At 35.5% G+C, this 22,411-nt stretch overlaps 1 protein-coding gene across 6 annotated transcripts in view; it reads left to right on the top strand.

Moving 5' to 3' along the window:
- MINDY3 (MINDY lysine 48 deubiquitinase 3) overlaps positions 1 to 22,411 on the top strand; it is an 82,657-nt gene that overhangs the window by 18,231 nt on the left and 42,015 nt on the right. For 3 of the 6 annotated variants that reach the window (XM_012188433.4, XM_042230585.1, XM_004014242.5), the window contains 5 exons: positions 2,934 to 2,985; positions 3,859 to 3,973; positions 6,463 to 6,536; positions 7,408 to 7,487; positions 20,244 to 20,314. In XM_012188433.4, coding sequence (XP_012043823.1) covers positions 3,917 to 3,973; positions 6,463 to 6,536; positions 7,408 to 7,487; positions 20,244 to 20,314 — 282 coding nt within the window. In that variant the 5' untranslated portion in view covers positions 2,934 to 2,985; positions 3,859 to 3,916. Of the gene's footprint in view, positions 1 to 2,907; positions 2,986 to 3,858; positions 3,974 to 6,462; positions 6,537 to 7,407; positions 7,488 to 20,243; positions 20,315 to 22,411 lie in introns of all 6 variants that reach the window. The other 3 variants (XM_042230588.1, XM_042230587.2, XM_042230586.2) reach the window with 2 other exon arrangements.

The following is a 22,411-nucleotide window of genomic DNA, read 5'->3' as shown; positions in this document are numbered from 1 at the left end:
AGCTTTGGAACTCTCATTTAGAAAGCTGAAAGAACATATTTCTGTTTTCTTTGCTTCAGATACTTCAGTGTTTTCCTTGGTATTGGAAAAAACAGGGAAATTATATTATTACAACTGTTTTTTACATTAGGAAATGTCTTAATTATCTTCAGCTGTTTCCTAAAGCAAAGATGGGGACATTTTTCTTCCCTGTGTTGTTTTTTTTCCTCCTGAACTTTTTGGACATGGTTACTATAGATGAATTTTTTTGAGATAGTTTTTTTTATTATGAGTTTTAATTTTGCGTTCATTTAAGTTTTTCATACCTTGAAGATTTCTCTTAAAGAAAAATAACAGCTCTTCTCACTCAGAAGAATTATATATTCTATGGTCTTTAGTTTTTAAATATTCTTACCTAGTTGACCTACAAACTGCCAGAATGAACTAGTAAGATTGTACTACAGATAGAGTTGCTTTTCTGGTTTTCTTTTTAGAAATGGACTTTTTCATAGGTTGCTTTTGGTAATTGATAGTTCTAAGTGCCTTTATTAAATAAGTGACTTGTTCTGCTTATAGTGCAATCCATTAACTATCGTCTTTGTGGAAACTGTAGACACCCAATTTCTAAAAAGTAAATTTCAGTTGCTATGGTACACATCTTGCTCTCCCTATAGGATTTTCTATGAGGCAAGTTATCTCTTTGAGCCAACATGTCTCTAGGATGTCAGCATCTTCTCTCTCTCACCTTTGCAGTTACAATGGCAAATTCTTCTAATAGTACATTTGCAAGGAATAATTTTTCACATTTAAACAGTTGAATGACATTTCCTTTTAGGCCTTTCAAACATAGCATTTCAAAAAGAATTTAATATATTTTTAGAGTTAAAGAAAACAAGTGGAAAATACTCACAAGGTTGATAATCAAAAAATGTCATTAAGGCTGGTCTTAAAATATTTTCCAGATTTTACTGGATTGCATAAAAGCATGTTTAATAGTTTTGTTTAGGATATTAAAATCTTAATAGGAATAGTTGAAGAGGTTAGAAGTTGTTTTAAAGAATATGTGGTTAAAACTACTCCATGTATTAATATTATAAGAAAATAGTTTTTTGCTAACATTTTTCATTAGTATCTTAGTAAACTGTGTGCTCACTGGATGTGCTGTACATTTCTGTGTTGATGGGTTAAATGGCCTCATGATGTTAACTTTGGCACTTCAGTAACCTATTTGGACATATTATATTGACTCCCCCTCCAAAAAACATTTTTTAGTAATTTTCCAATTTACGTTGTCTCATTTTTAAAATAGACATGAAATGAAACTATTATAAATTGATTTTTAATGTTATATAAATTTGAGAAGTTTTAGTAATTGAAAATTTGAAAATTCACATTAGATGTTGACAATGAAATGAGCTTATATTAAAATTTATTCCATATAACAATCTGTTTTACCTGTTTTTTTCCTTTATTCCCAGCTATGTTCTTTTTCTTGTGTTTTATATTTTTCTACCATCCTGCCTGCTAAGCTTTTTATTTTGCTTGCCTCTTTACTCTAAATTACTATCTTTATGTCAACTTTCATATTGTACACTCAGTAAAATTATTTAGATAATCAGGTACCACATAGAAGTTAGTACAGTTTGGGAAAGATTAGGTAGAAGTTTTATTTTCTCTTGAAATTTTAAATGTGAAGTGTTTTTCCCCTTGTCAATATTACATTGTGTACAAACATTAATTTCATTGGCTTTTGTGGTGTGTAGTTTTGGCTTTTGGTAATGCACACTTGTTTGCAGTAGTGAATACTCAGGTTCAATTTCAGTTTGTTTCCCACACACAAATCAAAAGATTATTTAAATGAATCAGTTTGGACTTTACAGATGTTAAAAAGTAATTCAAAACGTTTGAAAATTAAATCTGGACTTTGAAAGGCTAAAATAGTGCGACTTTTTAAAATTGTAAATAAAAATTTCACTTTTGAATACATAGTTTCTTCAGTTCTCTAGTGAGGATTAGTATTTGAAAGTACTAACATTTATTTATTTATTTAATAAGGTATATATGAAATTGTTCCTTGTGATTAATGAGAGTGAGCATTTTGATCTGTGTAGGATTTCTTTAAAGACAGGATTTCTTTGTGGAGCTGAGACTATCCAGGTTCAGATCTCAGTTCTGCTGTTTATAGCTTTTTGCTCTTGGAAGGATTCTTCTTTGGGCCTTGGGTTCATCTACTATAAAACGGGGTAATAGGGTTGTTTGTGGATTAAATGAGGTTAAGGCCCATAGAGCATTTAAAAAAGGGCCTGGAACTTAGAACTGTGCTAAGTAAGCATTACTTTTCATTTAAATGCTTTCTTTGATTTCCTTTGATTTCTTAAAATTTTATAATTTTATTAGTAAATATAATCTAAATAAGACACTGAAAACTTGTCACCAGTTATACAAGTAAATGAGGAAACAGACTTAAAGCTGTCGTTGAACCTGTGTACTTTCAAAGTTCTCTGCCTTTTTATACGCATTTGTTTAATAATGAAACATCAAGTCTAAAGATTTTATATTAGAGGAAGATTAGCAGTGAAGATTTGACTTGGCTCTAAGAAATGAAAGATGATTTAGAAGTGCAGGACACATTGCAGTTATGTGTGAAGCACTATGATTGTCAATGCTTTCTCACATGCTATTAACTTTTCCAGCACAACTGAATTTAAAGAAAATGTTTATTATTTAATCACCTTTCTACATTTCAGTATTAAATCCATTTTAGTTCTATTCATGATACCTAAGATGTTGAAATATAAATTTATGTTACAGTAAAGTGGAAAATAAACTGAGAATTCTAAGGAGTAAGGAAAGAGGGAAACTTTTGATTGCTTAAAAGTATTTACAGCCTGCTGTGTGTATCTTGTGTCATTTATTTGCCATGTGTAGTGCTGAAAAGTGTCTTTTATGTATAGCTGCCTTGGCTGTCGAAGAGCTTGGCTTTGAGCGATTTCATGCATTAATTCAGTAAGTAACATTGGAACATTTAAAATACTTACCTTGTGGACACATTTGCCATTTTAAGTCTGTTCATACTGTGGAAAGGTACTTAGATTTGTATGCTTGAGGATTAATTTGTTTTCAGATTTTTTTAAAAAAAGAATACTTTGTCAATATGTTCTTAATATTCTGATTCCCAAATTAACTTTGGAAATACATCCTTTTGTAACATTAAAGGCTTTTTCATCATTATAATGAAAAATCATTTTAGCTTAGTAATGTTTCTCCAAGTGAAAATAAAGATTTCTAGTATGATAAATATTTGTGTTATTGCTTATTGTCAAAATATGCTTTCTATAATTTTCATTAAAAGTGCCATATTTTCATTAGAGTTTTAAATTTTTTGTTGTGAAATAAAAGGTAAGGATAGCTATGTTGGTAGAATTGCGAGTGGCATTTGATTTGAAATGCAACGTTATTTTAAAAGAAGCCACAAAGGTACACCTTATCCTTGGTGTTCAGATATTTGTTAAATAATTTTCAAGCTTTAAAAAGTCAGTTTTCTTTGTTCTTAACCATATCCTAGAAGAGGACCACCTAATTCCTTAAATAACTGTATGATCATTAAACAAGTGATTGATGTCAGACAGTTCACCTAAGAGATGAAGAGGTTCCCTACCAAGTAGGCTTTCTATTTTAATGGTACCTATTACGTATAATGACAATTGTCAGCAGTAGCTTCGGCTGTTAATGGCTAAATTTATATTTGAAAATTTGAGACACAAAAATCTCCTCTATGTATATATGCATTTTAATATAGAAGACAATTAAAAAATGTTCCCATTTATGAATGTGGTCAATCTCATATCATACTAATACTTAATTCTTTTTTTCCCCCAGAAAAAGATCATTCAGAAGTTTAGCAGAATTAAGAGATGCTGTCTTGGACCAGTATTCAATGTGGGGAAACAAATTTGGAGTATTGCTTTTTCTGTATTCTATGTTACTGACAAAGGTTGGTTAAAGAAGATGTTTTTCTGATTTTTATTCATTTGAGTTTAGTATTTTTCCTACTGCAGAGAGAAATTTTACTTCTGATGTTGTTTCTAAATCTCAGAATTGAAATCTCTTGTGCCAGTAATGAAGAATCAGTCTCTCTTTCTTCATTCACCTGTTACTTAACCACATTTCAAGCTTTACCCATGATCTTCTAGACTGCAGAGATTTATCAGTAATATTCTAATTATGAAGTGCAGTGAGGTCTTTGGTATTTTATTTTCTTGGATCATAGTGGAAGCACTTGACCCCGTAGCCCCTTCTGGAACAGCTGTATCTAACACCGGTCTCTTCTTAGCTTACCTGATAAATCACTATACTGGTTCTCTTTCTGTAATGCCTCATAATTACTTTTCTGCTTATAGCTTCATTTCCATCTTTTCCTGTTAGTTACCTTTGTATCCTCTCAGCTTACCTTTATATGGTTCATTCTGACTTGTATACTTCTGGTCCTGCCCTTTTCTGCAAGTGCCAGCCTCACATCTCCAGCGACCTGTTTGGTCTGAGTTATCCTGCTGGATTTGCCATATCTGGAATCAGACTTCATTCACTTGATAAATGTTTATTGAGCACTGACTGTTTATTAGGGACTAAACTTACAATGTGGGATACAATTTTTGTTTAATCATTCCTCTCCAATGTTGTAAACAAAAAGGTAGACACCTTAATAGTTACTTCCATTTTGGCAGTGTTTTTGGTGTTTGTTTGTTTCATGCACAAAGCGTAGTGGGACAATAGAAGGCTTGCCTTAGTTCATATGGTGGAATCAAGGGCAGACCTTGTAGGCATCATTTGATGGATGGGGAGAAGTTTTCTGGACAGAATAACTATGGGAAGAAATTCCAAGCTGTGGGAACAACAGGTATAAAGACATTATCTTAGTGTAGCATAATATACCAGAAAGGCAACTGTGGAAGATGAGAATGGCATATATGTAAGAATTCTTGTGCAGAAATACTTACAATCTCATTTTATGTGGCCAAAATTGGAACAAATCAAAAATTGTGAGCAATGAAGTAATGAGATCTTTCTGTTGCTAAAAGGTTCTTTAAATTGGTATCAGAGTTATGCTGGAGGGAGTTGGTATGTGGATAGTAAGACTAGAGTCAGGGAAACTGGAAAAGTAGTTACTGAAATAGGTGACCCTAAAGCCAGAGCAGTGATCATGGAAATGGAAAGAAAAGGAGCATATTTTTTAGAAACATATTTTAAACTTAGAAATTTTAAATCATTTAGGAGCATATTTAAGAGAAAGAATGAAAAGTAGTTAGTAGTCGATTAGCAATGGGGACTGGCAGTGATGGAGGTCCCGAGGATGCCTGGTTTCTAATGAGTTCATCGTGACTGTTCAGTACTCTTCCAGTTCTTACGCTCAAAACTTTTGATACCTCCTCTCTGTCTAGTCGTTCACAGCCAAGAAAACTGTCATGTCTAGTTCTTCCTTGACCTGGTCTTTGAAATAAGATCCCCTCTCTCCCTAGTGATTTTTGGCGCTTGACTATGTTATTCATTGTGACTTTATGATAGTCCATTTTGTATAGTTGTCCACAAGGAAGGCCAGTGTGAGATCTTAAACTTGTTTGTATCATTCTGTAGTATTTCCACAATATTACTATTTTGATTGTTGATTATCATCTCTTTAATTTTTAGAAATGGCCTATAATCAAGTGGAATCAATGGTTAAAGTTAGGTGAATAGCACAAAGAATGGCAGTTTATCTTTGTCATTTTGGAATTGATGGAGATAAAATGCCTAGGCCTTCTTGTACTTATCTAGTAACTAGACCTTTAGGGATTTGGGTAATCTTTTGGGCGATTAAAAAACCAGAAAATTGGCTTTCAAGAAAATAAGAAACTCCTGCCCTCCTAGTTTTCATTTTGTCAGTGCACATTTGAATGACCAATATGTAAGAATGCACAATCAGAAGAGAACCTTCCATTTTCTTATGTACGAGAAATACCTGTTGTGTATTTAAATTTATATCTTTATCATGTGTGTATATATTTAGTGTTTTAATGATCTAAGAAAATATATCAGGTACCTCAGTAGGTATATTGGGTTCAAATTTAATTTCACCTAAAGTTAAATGAGTATTAACTTTCAGATAAAATAATTTTCTCCTCACTTCTCTTGAAACTTAAACAGTCTCTCTGTCTCCCCCTCTCTGGCCCTCCCCACCACCCCTTTAACTCACATACCCACATTGGATCTGTTACCTGTTCTGATGTTGAGTACACAGAAGAAAAGATTCTAAGAATTAACTGCTTCTCACTATTTTCATTTCAAACGCACCCCCCCATTTCAAATCTGGGTAATTCTTTGGGAGAAAAGTTACTTATATAATGGTGTTTTATTAATTCATAGTATAAACTGGTTAGTTTTTAAACTACCGTAATTTTCATTTTTAGTTTTTTTAAAAATAAGCCAATGAATTCTTGGTTTCTTTAGGGCATTGAAAACATAAAAAATGAAATTGAAGATTCGAGTGAGCCTTTGATAGATCCTGTGTATGGACATGGCAGGTAATTGACTAAAATCTGTTATTTCCTCATATGGACTTTAGGTTTTAGGACTGATAATATGCACATAAGATAAAACACTACTGAGTCAGATAATTTTGTTTGTCGGTACTTATAGCTTAAAGTCTCTGAGTATGAGCAGTCTTAAGCTTTATACATTGCTTTTAGGTATGAAGTATTAACTTTCACTTTAGATCTATGTATGCACTGGGTTTATTGTAGCAAATAGTTTCTTTTAGGATGACAGTGGTAATATTTTAACAATGTTTGCTTGATAGTGCATTCATGAAATTTTCTAATAGATGAAGTTTGCTCACTTTAATTTAGAAATAAGTATACCCGTGTGTATTTGTGAATGTTTTCCCTGTTTAGGGGAAAATTTTTTTTTTTCTTAATTTTTCTCTGAGAAACCGTGCCTCTCAAGCTTTTTATAGCTATTTATGCAAAAAATTGATGACACAGTGACTGATTGTTAACTCACTCCAAAACATATTTCCTTTAGATCTTTCTGGCCCAGAGGTTAAATTCACATGTCTTGCATCAAACACAAAATAATAAAAATTATATATGTATTTTTAAGGTGATTATAAATAAATTAGCAGTCTAAGTATCATTCTTTTAATCTATTTAAATATGATGTCTTGAATAAAGTTGTTAAATTGATATGATTATATAGAACAAGCACCATTGTGGTGACACAGGAAGTGATACATTTAGCAAGGTTGTGTATAAAATGAGAACTGTAAGGTTTTTCTGTTTTTTAAACAACATAATTTAATGTAAAAAGTCATGATTTTATGCTTTGTCATAAGAATATTTTTTTTTGAAAATTAGTATATTCATACTTTAATTACTTTTTAATCTTTATTAATAGCCAAAGTTTAATTAACCTCCTGCTGACAGGACATGCTGTTTCTAATGTATGGGATGGTGATAGAGAATGCTCAGGAATGAGTAAGTGTATTTATTCTTTGTTGTGTTTATTTTGTTTATGATGAATATTCCACTAAAATACAGTTGATTGTTAATTCATCTGTTTAATGGCCTTGTGTTACTTAGAGGTTAAGATAAATGCTTTAGTATAGAGGAATCCTTTACAGTTTTCACAGCACTATAACATGAAGAGCATAGACTTTGGAGGCTGACAAACTTGAGTTCAAATCCCAAGTATATGACTTGAGTCAAGTTACTTAAGCCTTTAGCTTTCTCTAATATAAAATTAGGATTATAGGACTAACTTGCTTAGAAAAAGTAATAGGTCTTTGTATATATGTAAAGTTAAAATGTTTTGTATATATGTAAAGTTAAAATGTATATAAAGTTTGTACATATCCAGTGATATCTGTCTGTAAGTCGAGAACACTATTGAATTTTGCTTAAAACTGAAAAATTATGAGTATCGTGATTTGGAGTATTTACTTTAAGAGTCTAGTGGTTTTTTTCCCTGTATTACTTTTAAGGTTTGTAATTTCCTTTAAAATGCTGGGTAAATTTAAGGTTGTCTGAGAATTTTAAACCACCATCACCTCCATCTCTGGTCTCAATTATTTCTTTCATATACCTTCATATGTTGCCAGGAACGTTGAAGTCAAGTACCTTTGGCCAATCCATCTAGTTAAGGAGAGCTGATATACAGCTCTGAAAAAGATTACCTGTAGCTTATTGTTATTTGGTCAGTTTGAATTCATTTATTTGTTCTTTCAACATACATTGAATAACTACCACATATTCAATCCTGCTAGTTAAAGGCATGTCAGACTCTCAAGTATGTAATCCTTGAAGTGTGTAATATAGAACAGAAATCATCATGACTCCTATAGTTCACAGGGAAGTTTAATTTTTCTCCTAAAATTGAATAAAACTGTCAACAAATGACAGAAGCAAATATTATGACTGAGAAAATAATAATTACTGCTTTCTGCTCCCACTTAAATGAATGAATCTTGATCTTATATTTAAATTTTCTCAAATTTTAGAAATACATAGAGTTAATAGAAACATAAAAGAATACAATATTAGGGGGAAAAAATCAGTAAAAATGAATGAATTTCAAAATTGAAAAGTACCTTAACACCATCCAACCTTAACTATTTAAGAAATCTAAGAGGTACCCTTCCATCCTACATTAGCTAATGTATACAAAATTATCTCAGTGATGAGGTGAAAATGAGAACTTAGTTCAGGTGATTTCTGGTAAAGGTCAAAGTTCAAACAGTAAAATGCACTGACAAAAAAAGCAGTGAGGTGAACTTGCTCTATATTTTTGTAGTTGAGCCCATCCTGTTCTTGAGCCCTCATTCTGATTGAGAGCTGAAAGTATTCAACCCTGCTAGTCAAAGGCAGGTCAGATTCTGAACTCTTCCATAGGCTTTTCTTCATGCTATATATGGGTTGGCCAAAAAGTTCATTTGGGTTTTTCCATTACATCTTATGAAAAACTTCTTGGCCAACCCAATATTTACAGAATATTGGTCAGCTATCCAGTTGTTGATATGTACTAATTCATCCTTTTCTATTTCTTGAAATACTAGCTTTCAAAGCTATTGTCTTGCAGTGTTTTTTGTTTTGAAGTGAAGTCACTCAGTCGTGTCCGACTCTTTGCGACCCCATTGATGGTAGCCTACCAGGCTCCGTGATCCATGGGATTTTCCAGGCAAGAATACTGGAATGGGCTGCCATTTCCTTTTCCAGGGGATCTTCCCAACCCAGGGATCGAACCTGGGTCTCCTGCATTGCAGACAGATGCTTTACCGTCTGAGCCACTAGGGAAGCCCAGTTTTTTTTTTTTAAGTATAGTTTAAATATCAAAACTAAGCAATGACTTTAAAATATTATCTTGGAAAAGAAAATAGACATGGTATATTTCTTACATTCTCCCTTAATTGTTATGAATGTTGACTTAAGGTTGAATCTGTTTTCATTCACCAAAATTAAAATGAAAATCCATACATTCATCCAGCATTTATTGGATATTTTTCTGTCTGACAACATGGGGGGGAAATTCTGATAAATGTATTATACAAAGAAAAATTATAATTAAAGAATTACTAGTTTTGCAAATCTTTAGGCAAGCTGCTTTACTTCTCTTGTCTGCAGTTTCCTTATTTATAACTCAGGGAGGTAATACCATCCTTAAAGAAATGTTAGATTATGAAGATTAAGATTAAATTTCTAAAATGCCTCAACCAGCCCATGGGAATACTTGGCCTTCCCTCAAAAGAGGAAAACAAGAACATGCACACAGATAATTATAATTCAAGGCAAAATGAACACAAGTTGAAGTAAAGTGTGATAGAAGTTCAAGGAAAGGAGGAAGCCTTTCCTACTCTGTTTGCCTTTGGACGAGTGGGGAGCCATTAAGTAGGAGTGGCCATTTTAATGAGGCCACATGGAAGGAGAGAGAGGGAAAAATAACAGGTTTGTGTCTAGAGACAGGGAGACAGACCAGTCTCATTAGAGCAGTGTATCTTAATCCCGACTATGCGTTGTCACTTAGGAAGCTTAAGAGTAAGTCAGTGCTCAGGCCCCAGCTGAGAACGAATAAACAAATTAGAATTTCTAGGTCGTGGGCTCTGGACATGATAATTTAAAAATTACCTGTACATAATTAGAATGTACAGCCAGATTTGAGGAGATAAAAGCATTGACTGTGAAGAAGACAGAAAAGATCATAAAGATAAGGTTGAGTAAGAAACCAGAGGATCTTGATACTGAGAAGTTTAAACCTTAGTTGTCAAGCGTTAGGAAGAGAGTCATTGAAGGCATTTAAGCAGAGCAGTAACATAAGACTAAAGAACTTGAACCTGTCAGCTTGTATGCATAGGAATGGGACAGGATGACAGGTCACAAACTAGTCAATGGGTGGGAAGTAACAAGATGAAATAGGTGTGGCAAAGGAAGAGAAAGAGAGCTGCTAGGATTATGTACTTTGTGCCAAACAATATGTTTTGGATGTATATCTTCTCAACCTCAATTTATAGTTAAGAAAACCGAGGCTTAGGTCATTTGTAATTCACCCCACGTCCAACAGCAGGCGTCCATGGCTTCTGACCACAGCCCAGGCCTGTGCTCAGTCCACCATAGCATGTTCTCCTGCTGGACCCCTGCTTCTGTGAAAGAGCCTCCAGGAAAGTAGAATCTGTAGAACTCAGCTGTGAATTAGACGGATAAGAGTAAGGTACAAATCACCAATAGGTTTTCAAATGAAGTTTATTGAGTGAATGAATATGTGCAAGAAACATTATAGGAAGTCAGCTTTAAGTCACTGTTTGGGTCCAGAGAACAATTCTTGTCCTCAGGTATTTCATTTTCTTTAAAGGGCCATTAACAACTGTTGACACTTATTAAGAATGCTGATCCTGTGTGCCGCAGCTAAGACCTGGCACAGCCAAGTAAATAAATAAATAATAAATAATAATAACAACAAAAAGCCCATTATCCAGCAGTGACAAGCATCATCTTAGCAATGCCGACCTCTGTTCTTAATATTTAATGATTCTCTTTCTTTTCTCCCATTTTACTCACTTCTTTTCTTAAAACTACTCTATGAAGGTCATAGAATAAAGGAAACTAAGGCATCAAATTAAGTATCTTATTTCATGCAAACAGAGCTGGAGTTTAAACCACAGTTGTCTGGTTCTCTTACAACCAGCATACTTAATCATCATGATAGCCTCTTAAACCATACTTAATAGAGTTTTCAGTGTGAAAATAAATATATAAGATGATATAGAAGAATTTCATTTTATTTAATTTCACAATAGCCCTAAGAGGTAATTTTTTGCCTCATTTATAGAGAGAAGCAGAGATTGAGAATTTTATCCAAAGATTTGTGTGTGTGTGTGTGATACAGAGTTAAGTGAATGAGCCATGCTGAATCTCTCAATCAAGGAGAATGAGGACTAAGAATAGGCTATGAATTTAGCAGTTAATGAGGGCTTTCCCTTAAAAGAGCAACTGAGATAGAATCCATAGCATAAGGAATAAATATTTTAGGAATGTAGACAAGGACATTTTGCTGGTGAAAGGATGGAAAGAGGGGAGTTCGTTGCCTGGTCATAAGACCAAGGGATGGTATACACCAGTTTTGTTTTAAGGGATAGAAGTCTCCTAAATTATCTGTTAGGAGGAAAACTGCTTTTAATAGAAGAGATAGTAAATGGAGTTGATAGTAACAGTGACATTGGAAAGATACACAGTTCTTCTAAAACAAGAAGAAAGAATGTATTGAGAAAAGAAAAAGGCATTTTGAGGTATCAAATATTTAAATTGGGATAACTTTTGAGAGTTTGAATTTGTCCACTGACAATGAATGGACAAAGTTAGAGGCATGTAAAGGAGAAAGAGTTTACATCCACTGCTTTAAGAAGGAGTATAAAGATGAATTATGGAAGGAATGTGTAAATGTGCAATCAGAATTAAGAGCTGAGATGAAGTTTACATAGGATTATTTATTAGAGTGGATCCAACCAATAAAGGTTACAGTTAGGCTTCTGTTCTTTTTCTTTTTTTAAACTAATAGATTTATTGAGATATAATTCACATAATTTACACATCTGCCATTTAAAATGTATAGGTCACTGGTTTTTAATATGTTCTTGAGTTGTGCAGCCATCACCATATCAGTTTCAAAACATCTGTATCATCTCCAAAAGAACCCTTAAACCCGTAAGTAGTCACCTCAGCCACCATTAATCTGCTTTCTATCTCTGTTGATTTGCCTATTCTGGACATTTAATAGAATCATGTAATATATAAGCCTCTGTACCAGTTTATTTCACTTAGTGTAGTATTTTCAAGGTTCATCCATATTTTAGCATGAAAGAGCACTTCACTCCATTTTACTGAAAACTATTTCATTGTATAGCTTATAGCACATTTTCTCATTTTCTTTTTTCATTCATCAGTTGATGGACATTTGCTTTGTTTCCACTTGGCTGTGATGAGTGATGTGGTTAGTAACATTTATGTACAAATGTTACTGAGAAGATGTTTTTATTTTTCTTTAGCATCTACCCAGGAGTGAAAATCCTGGGTCATATGATAACTGTTTATTTAACCTTTTGAGGAATACCTGTTAAACGTTCATATGCCAAATTACCTTTGGAAATTTGCTTTACCAACTGGAGAAGTATAAACTTACTCTTGCAGTGTGTAGTTTCTGTTTTTCTATATCCTAACCAGCACTCACAACTTTCACTCTTTAGTATTTTTATCATCAGTTTATTGACACTTGGTAGCCTATTTTGATTCACATTTCCCTGATTCCTACTGAACCTGCACCTAATCATCTTTTCATATGTTTGCCAACTTTTAGTGTTTTCTTCTTCTGCTAATTGTCTGTCTTTTGGCATTTTAGAAGGAGAGGTTATTTTACCTGTAATTTCTAGGGGTACTTTATAAATTCTTAATTCTTTATGTATTAAATCTGTGTTGTAGATACTGTCTCTCAGCCATTTCTGTCTTCTTTAACTTTGCCACTGCTATCTTTTATATACCAAAGCTTTCATTTTTGATGAAATTAAATCATTTGATCTCTTCTTTTAGGGCTTCTGGGTTTTGCTTCTTTTGTTTACATTTTTTTCTTTGTATCCATTCTGTGTTTTTCCCACCTCAAGGTTAAAGCTAGCACTGCCTAGTATTTTCTTAAAATGCTTTGGTAGGCTTTATTTCTTTTTAATGTTTATCCGGTTAACCCATCTGGGTTTTATTTATTCATGAGTGGTATGAGATAGGGATCTACCGTTTTACTTTTCCCTGAAGGATTACCTAATATCCCAATTCTAACTTCCCTAGTGGCTCAGATGGTAAAAAAATCTGCTTGCAATGCAGAAGACCTAGGTTCGATCCCTGGGTCGGTAAGATCCCCTGGAGAAAGGGCAAGCCACTCCAGTATTCTTGCCTGGAGAATTTCCAGAGATGTCTGGCAGGCTACAGTCCATGGGGTTGCAAAGAGTTGGACACTACTGAGGGACTAACACATACACACACACACACACACACACACACGTTGCTAGATAAAATGCAGAGCTCCCAGTTAAATCTGAATTTCAAATAAGCAGTCCTTTTTAGCGGAAGTATGTTTTGTTTAGTATTTGGACTATACTTATACTGAAAATTTTTATTTTGTATCTGAAATTCAAATATAACTGGGCATATTGTGTTCTTATTGGCTGAAATTGGCAACTCTGGCTAGATGCCAACTCCGTAGCAACCTGACTTCTCAGGAATATAACAACCAGTTAGTGGGTTTTTATAAAGCTCTTCACTTCAAAAATAGATTTCACAAAGTTCATGGCTCAAAGTGCATGTACCTTTACCTGTAAATGAGACGAATCAAGCTTTTTTTTGTATTTTTTAAAATTTTAGGTATTCTAGCATTCTTATTAAAAAAGCCCTCCCCCCTCCATTTTTAAACAACAGATTCTTTTTAAAATTTTCATTGGCGTATAGTTGCTTTACAGTGATGTTAGTTTCTGCTATATCATAATCAGCCGTACGTATACATGTATCCCCTGTTTTTTAGATTTCCTTCTTTTAGATCACCACAGAGCATCAAACAGAGTTCCCTGTGCTATACAGTAGGTTCTCATTAAGTTAGTTATCTATTTTATGCATAGTAGTGTATATGTCTATCCCAATCTCTCAATTCATCCCACCCTCCTTCCCCCCGTCGTAACCATAAGTTTGTTCTCTACTTCTGTGTCTCTCGTTGTGCTTTCAGAAAAGACACAGGTGTACCATTTTTCTAGATTCCACATATATGCATTACTATATGATGTTTTTCTTTTTCTGACTGACTTCACTCTGTATGACAGACTCTGGTTCCATCCACATCTCTGTAAATGGTACAGTTTCATTCGTTTCTGTGGCTGAGTAATATTCCATTATGTGTAGATTCTTTACTCAGTGACCTTACATAATTTCACCCCAGCTTATATTTTCAGCCATCGTGAACTTATCAATGCTTGAACAGAATCCTGCTACTTACCTTCATTTCTTCGTGCATGCTGTTCCTTGTGCCTGAAGACCTCTATCCCTCCCATCTCTGCTTGGCCAGCCCTTCAGCTGCCACTGCTTGTGCTGTCTCCAGGAGTCCCCAGAGTCCCACAACTGCTGGTCATCTGTCTGGTCTCTGAGCATTTTGCCTTCATCATACTTACCACATTCTACATTGTTGTTGGGGAGGGATTTGAGTTTTTTAAAATTGTAGTAAGAATGTTTAACATGAGTCTACCCCTGCAATGAAGTTTTAGAGTATGGTATTAATTATAGGTATGAGATTGTACAGCAAATCTTACTTGTCTTATATAACTGAAACTGAAACTCTTCTATCTGTAGAATAGCTTCTCCCCTTTTCCTCCTTCTCTAGCTCCTATCAACCACCATTCTACTTTCTGCTTCTCTGAGTTTGTCTTAGATACCTCATCTCAGTGGAATCATGCAGTGTTTCTCCTTCTATGACTGGCATATGTCAGTTAGCCTAAGGTCCTCACGGTTCATGTATGTGCACATATGATAAGATTTCCTTCTTTTGTAAGCCTGAATGGTAATCCTTTGCATGGATGTTGCACGCTTTCTTCATTCATTCGTTGCTAGACATTTAGTTTGTCTGTTTCTCAGCTGTTGTGAACAGTGCAGCAGTGAACATGGGAATGTGGATATCTCTTTGAGATGCTCACTTCACTCTTTTCAATTAAATACACAGAGGTGGAACTGATGGATCATACAGTGGTTCTATTTTTAATTTTAGGGGGGAAACTCCATCCTGTTTTTCATGTTAGATTCCCACCAACAGTGAACAAGGATTCTACACATCCTCCACAACACTTATTTATAATCTTTTCTGTTTTTTGAGAATGGTTATCCTAACATTATGGTTTTGATTTACTCCTCTCTGATGATTGGGGATGTTGATCTTCAGCATCTTTTCATATACTGTTGGCCATTTGTATGTATTCTTTAGAGAAATGTCTTAAGTCTTTAGCCCAGATTTTTTTGTTTAGCATTTTGTTTGGTTTGGGGAGTTACTTTTTTTTTTTTTTAAACAGTGAGTTTTCGGAATTTCTTATATGTTTTAGGTGTTAACCCCTCATCAGATACATAGTTTGCAGAGAGGTTCTTCTGTTTTCATACTCCAGGTGATGCCTTTGTATTCCCACATTGTGCTTAACATTGTTCTTTTCAATACTTGGCCCTCGGGGTGTTTGTTAAATAAATATAGTGCAGGTATGTGCTTTCCAAGTCAATATCAAGTTTGAAAGGCCTAACAAGGACTTCTGTAGACACCCTGACAGTAGTGAGAAGTGATAGTTGGGAGCAGAAAAGGGTATAGAGAAGCAAACTCGTGAATATATGAAACTCTACACTTTGATACAGTCTGACTGACTGAACACAAAGGTGGATAGACACTTAATCATGGTTAGTCTTAATTGCTAGGCTAAAAACAAGAATAAAATTCTGAAATGTAATGACAGAATTATTAGAATTTTCTGCAAACTTAAACAGATTTCTTGGAGACTTAGTGAGAAAAGTGTAGTTAGTGTAACTAAATTCTTTAAATTTTAATATGTGAGAATAGTATGTCTTCACTGTAATTATAACATGGTACAATAATAAATATTATTAATGATGCACTTTAGCTATCAAAATAAGATAAAAATTTTAAGTACATAGGAGTGATACATTTTCAAAATATTACCATTCAAACAACATGGCTAACCATGTGATTACTGACTGCATCTGAATAATTCATTATTCAAGAGTTTTGAAAGCTGATTTGGTGTATTTAGTAGCATGATATTATAGATATAGTATTCCAGACATCTGTAAGGAAATAGGTGATGTAGTAATCAAGTCATAACACTAGGTGGTGGTAAGTGATTTTAGAAATTAAAATGTGAAACTGTTTCTTCAGTTTAGTTCAGTTCAGTCGCTCAGTCGTGTCCGACTCTTTGCGACTCCATGAATCGCAGCACGCCAGGCCTCCCTGTCCATCACCAACTCCCGGAGTTCACTCAGACTTACGTCCATCAAGTCAGTGATGCCATCCAGCCATCTCATCCTCTGTCGTCCCCTTCTTCTCCTGCCCCCAATCCCTCCCAGCATCACAGTCTTTTCCACCGAGTCAACTCTTCACATGAGGTGGCCAAAGTACTGGAGTTTCAGCTTTAGCATCACTCCTTCCAAAGAAATCCCAGGGCTGATTTCCTTCAGAATGGACTGGTTGGATCTCCTTGCAGTCCAAGGGACTCCCAAGAGTCTTCTCCAACACCACAGTTCAAAAGCATCAGTTCTTCGGCACTTAGCCTTCTTCACAGTCCAACTCTCACATCCATACATGACCACAGGAAAAACCATAGCCTTGACTAGACAGACCTTTGTTGGCAAAGTAATGTCTCTGCTCTTCAGTATGCTATCTACGCTGGTCATAACTTTTCTTCCAAGGAGTAAGCATCTTTTCATTTCATGGCTGCAGTCACCATCTGCAGTGATTTTGGAGCCCCCAAAAATAAAGTCTGCCACTGTTTCTACTGTTTCCCCATCTATTTCCCATGAAGTGATGGGACCGGATGCCATGATCTTTGTTTTTTGAATGTTGAGCTTTAAGCCAACTTTTTCACTCTCCTCTTTCACTTTCATCAAGATGTATTATTTGAGCTTGGGAATATTTAGCAGAGAAGGCAACGGCAACCCACTCCAGTACTCTTGCCTGGAAAATCCCATGGACTGGGAGCCTGGTAGGCTGCAGTCCATGGGATCGCGAAGAGTCGGACACGACTGAACGACTTCACTTTCACTTTTCACTTTCATGCATTGGAGAAGGAAATGGCAGCCCACTCCAGTGTTCTTGCCTGGAGAATCCCAGGGATGGCGGAGCCTGGTGGGCTGCCGTCTATGGGGTCGCACAGAGTCGGACATGACTGAAGCGACTTAGCAGCAGAGAATATTTAGTATTCCTTAATTTTAAGAATGAAGAGGAAGAAAAAGTTTGAAAGGCTGTGGGGTACCATCTCTTCCTATCTGGGTTGCTCACCCTCACTTTCTCTTTTTGATCTGAATGCTATGCCAATGATTTTCAGATTTCTTGGTCTCATGACCTTTATACTATTAAACATTATTGAGGATCCAAAAAAGCTTTTGCTTACTTGGTTTATAAGAAAATAATCACTGTTTTTTGGGTTGTTAAAAATTAAGACAGAGAAATAAGTCTAAAAGGAACTTAGACATCCCTGAGAATTCTAAGCAAAACTTGGAAACTAGCTATGTCTCTTCTGTGCCTATAAGAAGCTAGTGAAAAATACAAACTATGTGTATACATGTCTTCCATTAATTTTGAATTTACAAAAATTAAAGCTTAAACAACCAACTCTTGGTTTACACCATCTAGATATTGTGCTTAATATTTACAATAAAGCAAATAAGTTGATATTATTACATTAATTGATAAAAACATGATATCCTACTGGAAAATGGACGATACATAACCAAATAGTAAAAAGGATGTAGAATTATATATATGTTGTGTTTATAGTGGATATAATTTTTAACTAGAAAAAAGATTCTTTTTAGAAATATGTATGGTCCCAAATTAGTATTACAAGTTCAGTTCAGTTGCTCAGTCGTGTGCGACTCTTTCCGACTCCATGAATCGCAGCACACCAGGCCTCCCTGTTCATCACCAACTCCCGGAGTTCACTCAGACTCATGTCCATCGAGTCAGTGATGCCATCCAGCCATCTCATCCTCTGTCATCCCCTTCTCCTCCTGCCCCCAATCCCTCCCAGCATCAAAGTCTTTCCCAGTGAGTCAACTCTTTGAATGAGGTGGCCAAAAGTACTGGAGTTTCAGCTTTAGCATCATTCCTTCCAAAGAAATCCCAGGGCTGATTTCCTTCAGAATGGACTGGTTGGATCTCCTTGCAGTCCAAGGGACTCTCAAGAGTCTTCTCCAACACCACAGTTCAAAAGCATCAATTCTTCGGCACTCAGCCTTCTTCACAGTCCAACTCTCACATCCATACATGACCACTGGGAAAACCATAGCCTTGACTAGACAGACCTTAGTCAGCAAAGTAATGTCTCTGCTTTTAAATATGCTATCTAGGTTGGTCATAACTTTTCTTCCAATGAATAAGTGTCTTATAGTTTCATGGCTGCAGTCACCATCTGCAGTGATTTTGGAGCCCCCCAAAATAAAGTCTGACACTGTTTCCACTGTTTCCCCATCTCTTTCCCATGAAGTGATGGGACCGGATGCCAAAACCGGTAGACCATTCAGGCATGACCTAAATCAAATCCCTTATGATTGGAAGTGAAAAATAGATTTAAGGGCCTAGATCTGATAGATAAGAGTGCCTGATGAACTATGGAATGAGGTTCGTGACATTGTACAGGAGACAGGGATCAAGACCATCCCCATGGAAAAGAAATGCAAAAAAAATAATTACAAATTACTGTTACCCAAATTACTATTATCCTGATACTTAATGTACGTTAGCTGAAAGCTGTAGTCTATGAAAAGACTTTATTACCATTACAGTTACATTTCTGATGTGGAATAGTCTGTCTTTTCATTTTCTTTGCTTTTTTTGCTCTTTCTTATCCATTTCCATGATCATGTTGGTGATTCCCTAAAGCTTTGCATCCAGTTCTGACCTTTTTTTCTGTGTTCCTGAACCTTACTTCTAGTAATGTACCCATCTCTCTCTAGAAGTCCTCAAGGTCACTCAATTCGACTTGTCTAAAACCAAACTCATGCTCTCTCTTCATACCACTTTAGAACCTAATTCTTTATTCTCTCTCTCGGTCAGTCACCATTTATCAGGTTCCCCAGGCTAGCAACCTTTAAGGAAGCTTTGACAAATTTTTCACCCCTTGAATACATTGATTTTTCATACTTCTTTGCCATTTCTTCTCTTTAAATTTTCTTCTTATCCTCTTCTTGGCCTGGAAAATTCCTACATATGCTTCAGGATTCAACTCAGATGTTAACACTTGCATGTACCTACCCTAACACAGTAAACAGATGCCCTTAACACCACTGTAAGGTGTGTGTGTTCATCTAAATAAAGAGCACAGGTTTTCTCATCTATCTCCTTTGGTAAGCTCTTAGCCTTTGTAAGGGTTTCCCTTGTAGCTCAGTGGGTAAAGAATCTGCCTGCAATGCAGGAGGCGTGGGTTCGATCCCTGGCTTGGAAGATCCCCTGATGAAGGAAACGGTAACCCACTCCAGTATTCTTGCCTGGAGAATCCCATGGACAGAGGAGCCTGGTGGACTACAGCCCATCAGGTTGCAAAAAGTCAGACACGACTGAGTGACTAACACTAGGCTTTGTAAAACAGGTACTGTGTTCTGTTCTTCATCATTTCCCCAGTCTTAAGCTGCTGCTTGTGTTTATTTAGAGGAGAAAGGGATGATATCAAATGGCTATCAAAAGTTAACATTGAATATAAAGTTTTATAAATGCATTTAATGTACATATAAAGGCTCTATTACCTAATCTAATGGTATTTTGTAATGAACAGGACTGTCATGATGACTTGATGTGATCTCTTAACAGTAAATATATGCTAGACTTTTAAAGTACAATTTTGGGTGAAAGTAAACATTTTGGTGTAGAATATGTATATATGTATGTGTACAAATATATTTATATTGAAGTGCTTTTCAGATCTGTATGCTAATGCATTGCTGACTTTCTTGTTGCAGAACTTCTTGGTATACATGAACAAGCTGCTGTAGGATTCTTAACCCTCATGGAAGCTTTAAGATACTGTAAGGTAAGTTGATTTTTAAGGTACTTCAAATGATTTTTATTCTCTTGTCCCCTGTTACAGAGAGCATTTTTCTCCTATGACAGCATATTTTACTTCACTGCTGATAGTGTATACTCTCAATTCCTTTTTCATCACCCTTTCTGAACTGACAGGCTTATCAAGGATAGAGTTAAGCTGGCCAATCATGCTGAGTTTCCTATTTTTTTAGGCTCATTCCTTTTGAGGGTCAGAGACAGAACCCACTTTGAAATAATTTATGAAAACAGATATCCATTATTGAATATAAATAAAGTTTTTTATAAACTGAGGGGAGAGAATATCCTATTTGATCTTCCATACTAACAGTATGGTTCACTGAAACAACTGGTAATAAATATTTTGTCAGGCATAGTAAAACAATTTGTTAAATGCCTGAAATTCCAACTTTTGTCTATTTCATCTGAAAAATGATTTCACACTGAAAGAAGAAAGACCTAAGCATTTCACAGCATTAAACTCTTAACACATGTGCTAGGATTAGGAGCTGCCATGAAGCTCTCGTTTTTTGATATGTATCTCATCACTTTTCCTGCATAGTCTGAAATTACAATGGATATTCCAAATAGTTTTAAATGGAGTTTAAATCATTAATGATTTGCATTTAATAAAATGTTCTGATTTTGGAAAAAGAAGTAGATCTCCTCTTCTTTTCCAGTTTAGAATGGTGGTTTCATAGCAGTGGTTCGAATGGTGGTGATTATTTTTAGTAACAGTAACAGTCCTTGCTTGCCTGCCTGCCTCCCCTTCCTCATCCTCCTTCCCCTCCCTCCCTCTCCTTCCTCTGTTTCCTTTCTTTTTTACCAGACAACATTCGTCTTTCGTGACGACACTTGCACAGGGATGGTATGGGCATGATGATCAGATGATTTCATCCTGCCTTTACTCATTAATAGTAATTGTGCTGTCAAACAGTAGTAACTCTTACATTTTTAGTGACTTTAATTACACAAGCTAAAGCTATTCTGAGGCAGTCTAGCGACCAGGGAATAAAGCTGTGTCTCCTCTCCAACACACCCACAAACAACCATTCCTATTCCAAAAAGTGTGACTGTGTATGCACATTAAAAAATGGTGACTGGATAGAGTTAATGGGTGTTAATTAGCTTGATTGTGGTGATCTTTTTACAGTATATACATGTATCAAAACATCAAGTTGTCTACCTTAAATATATTTAGTTTTTGTATGTCAAAGATATTTCAGTGAAGCTGTTTTCTAAAAAGTGCCTGGAGTGTGTTTTGCAGGAAGATAGAGAGTGAAGGTGATAATGTTCTGAAATCCTCACCCTGTGGCCTTAAGGCCCTAATGGTCTGGATTCTCTGTCCTCCAGCCATACTGTCTCCTGTCAGTTCTTCATACATGCCAAGCCCTTACTTCCCTGGGTTGGAAAGATCCCCTGGAGAAGGAAATGGCAACCCACTCCAGTTTTCTTGCCGCGAAATCCCATGGACAGAGGGACCTAGGTGGGCTACAGTCCATGGGATCACAGAGAGTCAGTCATGACTTAGCTACTAAACAACAGACAACAAGCCCGTACCTGATGAATCTTTATACTTCTTTCATTTCTGCCTGGAATACTGCAGCTGAATGGATCACTCCTCTCTCCTTCAAGCCCTAACTCAGAAGGTACCTCAGAGGCCTTTTCCTGGACCATTTCCCACTGACTCTTTTTCACATTATTTTGTAGGAATAATCACTTTGTAATGACCTTTTTTTGTTGGCTTAGTTATCTTTTTTTTTTAATCTTGAATTTTTCTGTTGTCCTTAATGGAATATTAACTCTATGAAAGCAGTCCCATTGTCTTTCTGGTTACATATTAGATGCTCAGTAAACATTTGTTGAATGAATGAGCAGACAGTTTCACCAGAATGGTGAGCTCTTCTAAATACGTGCATTTGCTTTTCTTTAACTGTTAGGTAGAACAGAGGAATGTTTGTTTTCTGCCTACGATCATAGTGGGAAGTCATTAGCTGCTGTATATTCTCCTGTTATCCCAGTATTACTGCCTTAGTACTACCCTAGTATTACCCGTCTAGTGTTGTAGCAGTAATTGTGGTGTTTT

This window comes from Ovis aries, chromosome 13 (assembly GCF_016772045.2).
Source record: "Ovis aries strain OAR_USU_Benz2616 breed Rambouillet chromosome 13, ARS-UI_Ramb_v3.0, whole genome shotgun sequence".
NCBI classification, from domain to species: domain Eukaryota; kingdom Metazoa; phylum Chordata; class Mammalia; order Artiodactyla; family Bovidae; genus Ovis; species Ovis aries.
This window is presented reverse-complemented; position numbering and strand designations above follow the sequence as displayed.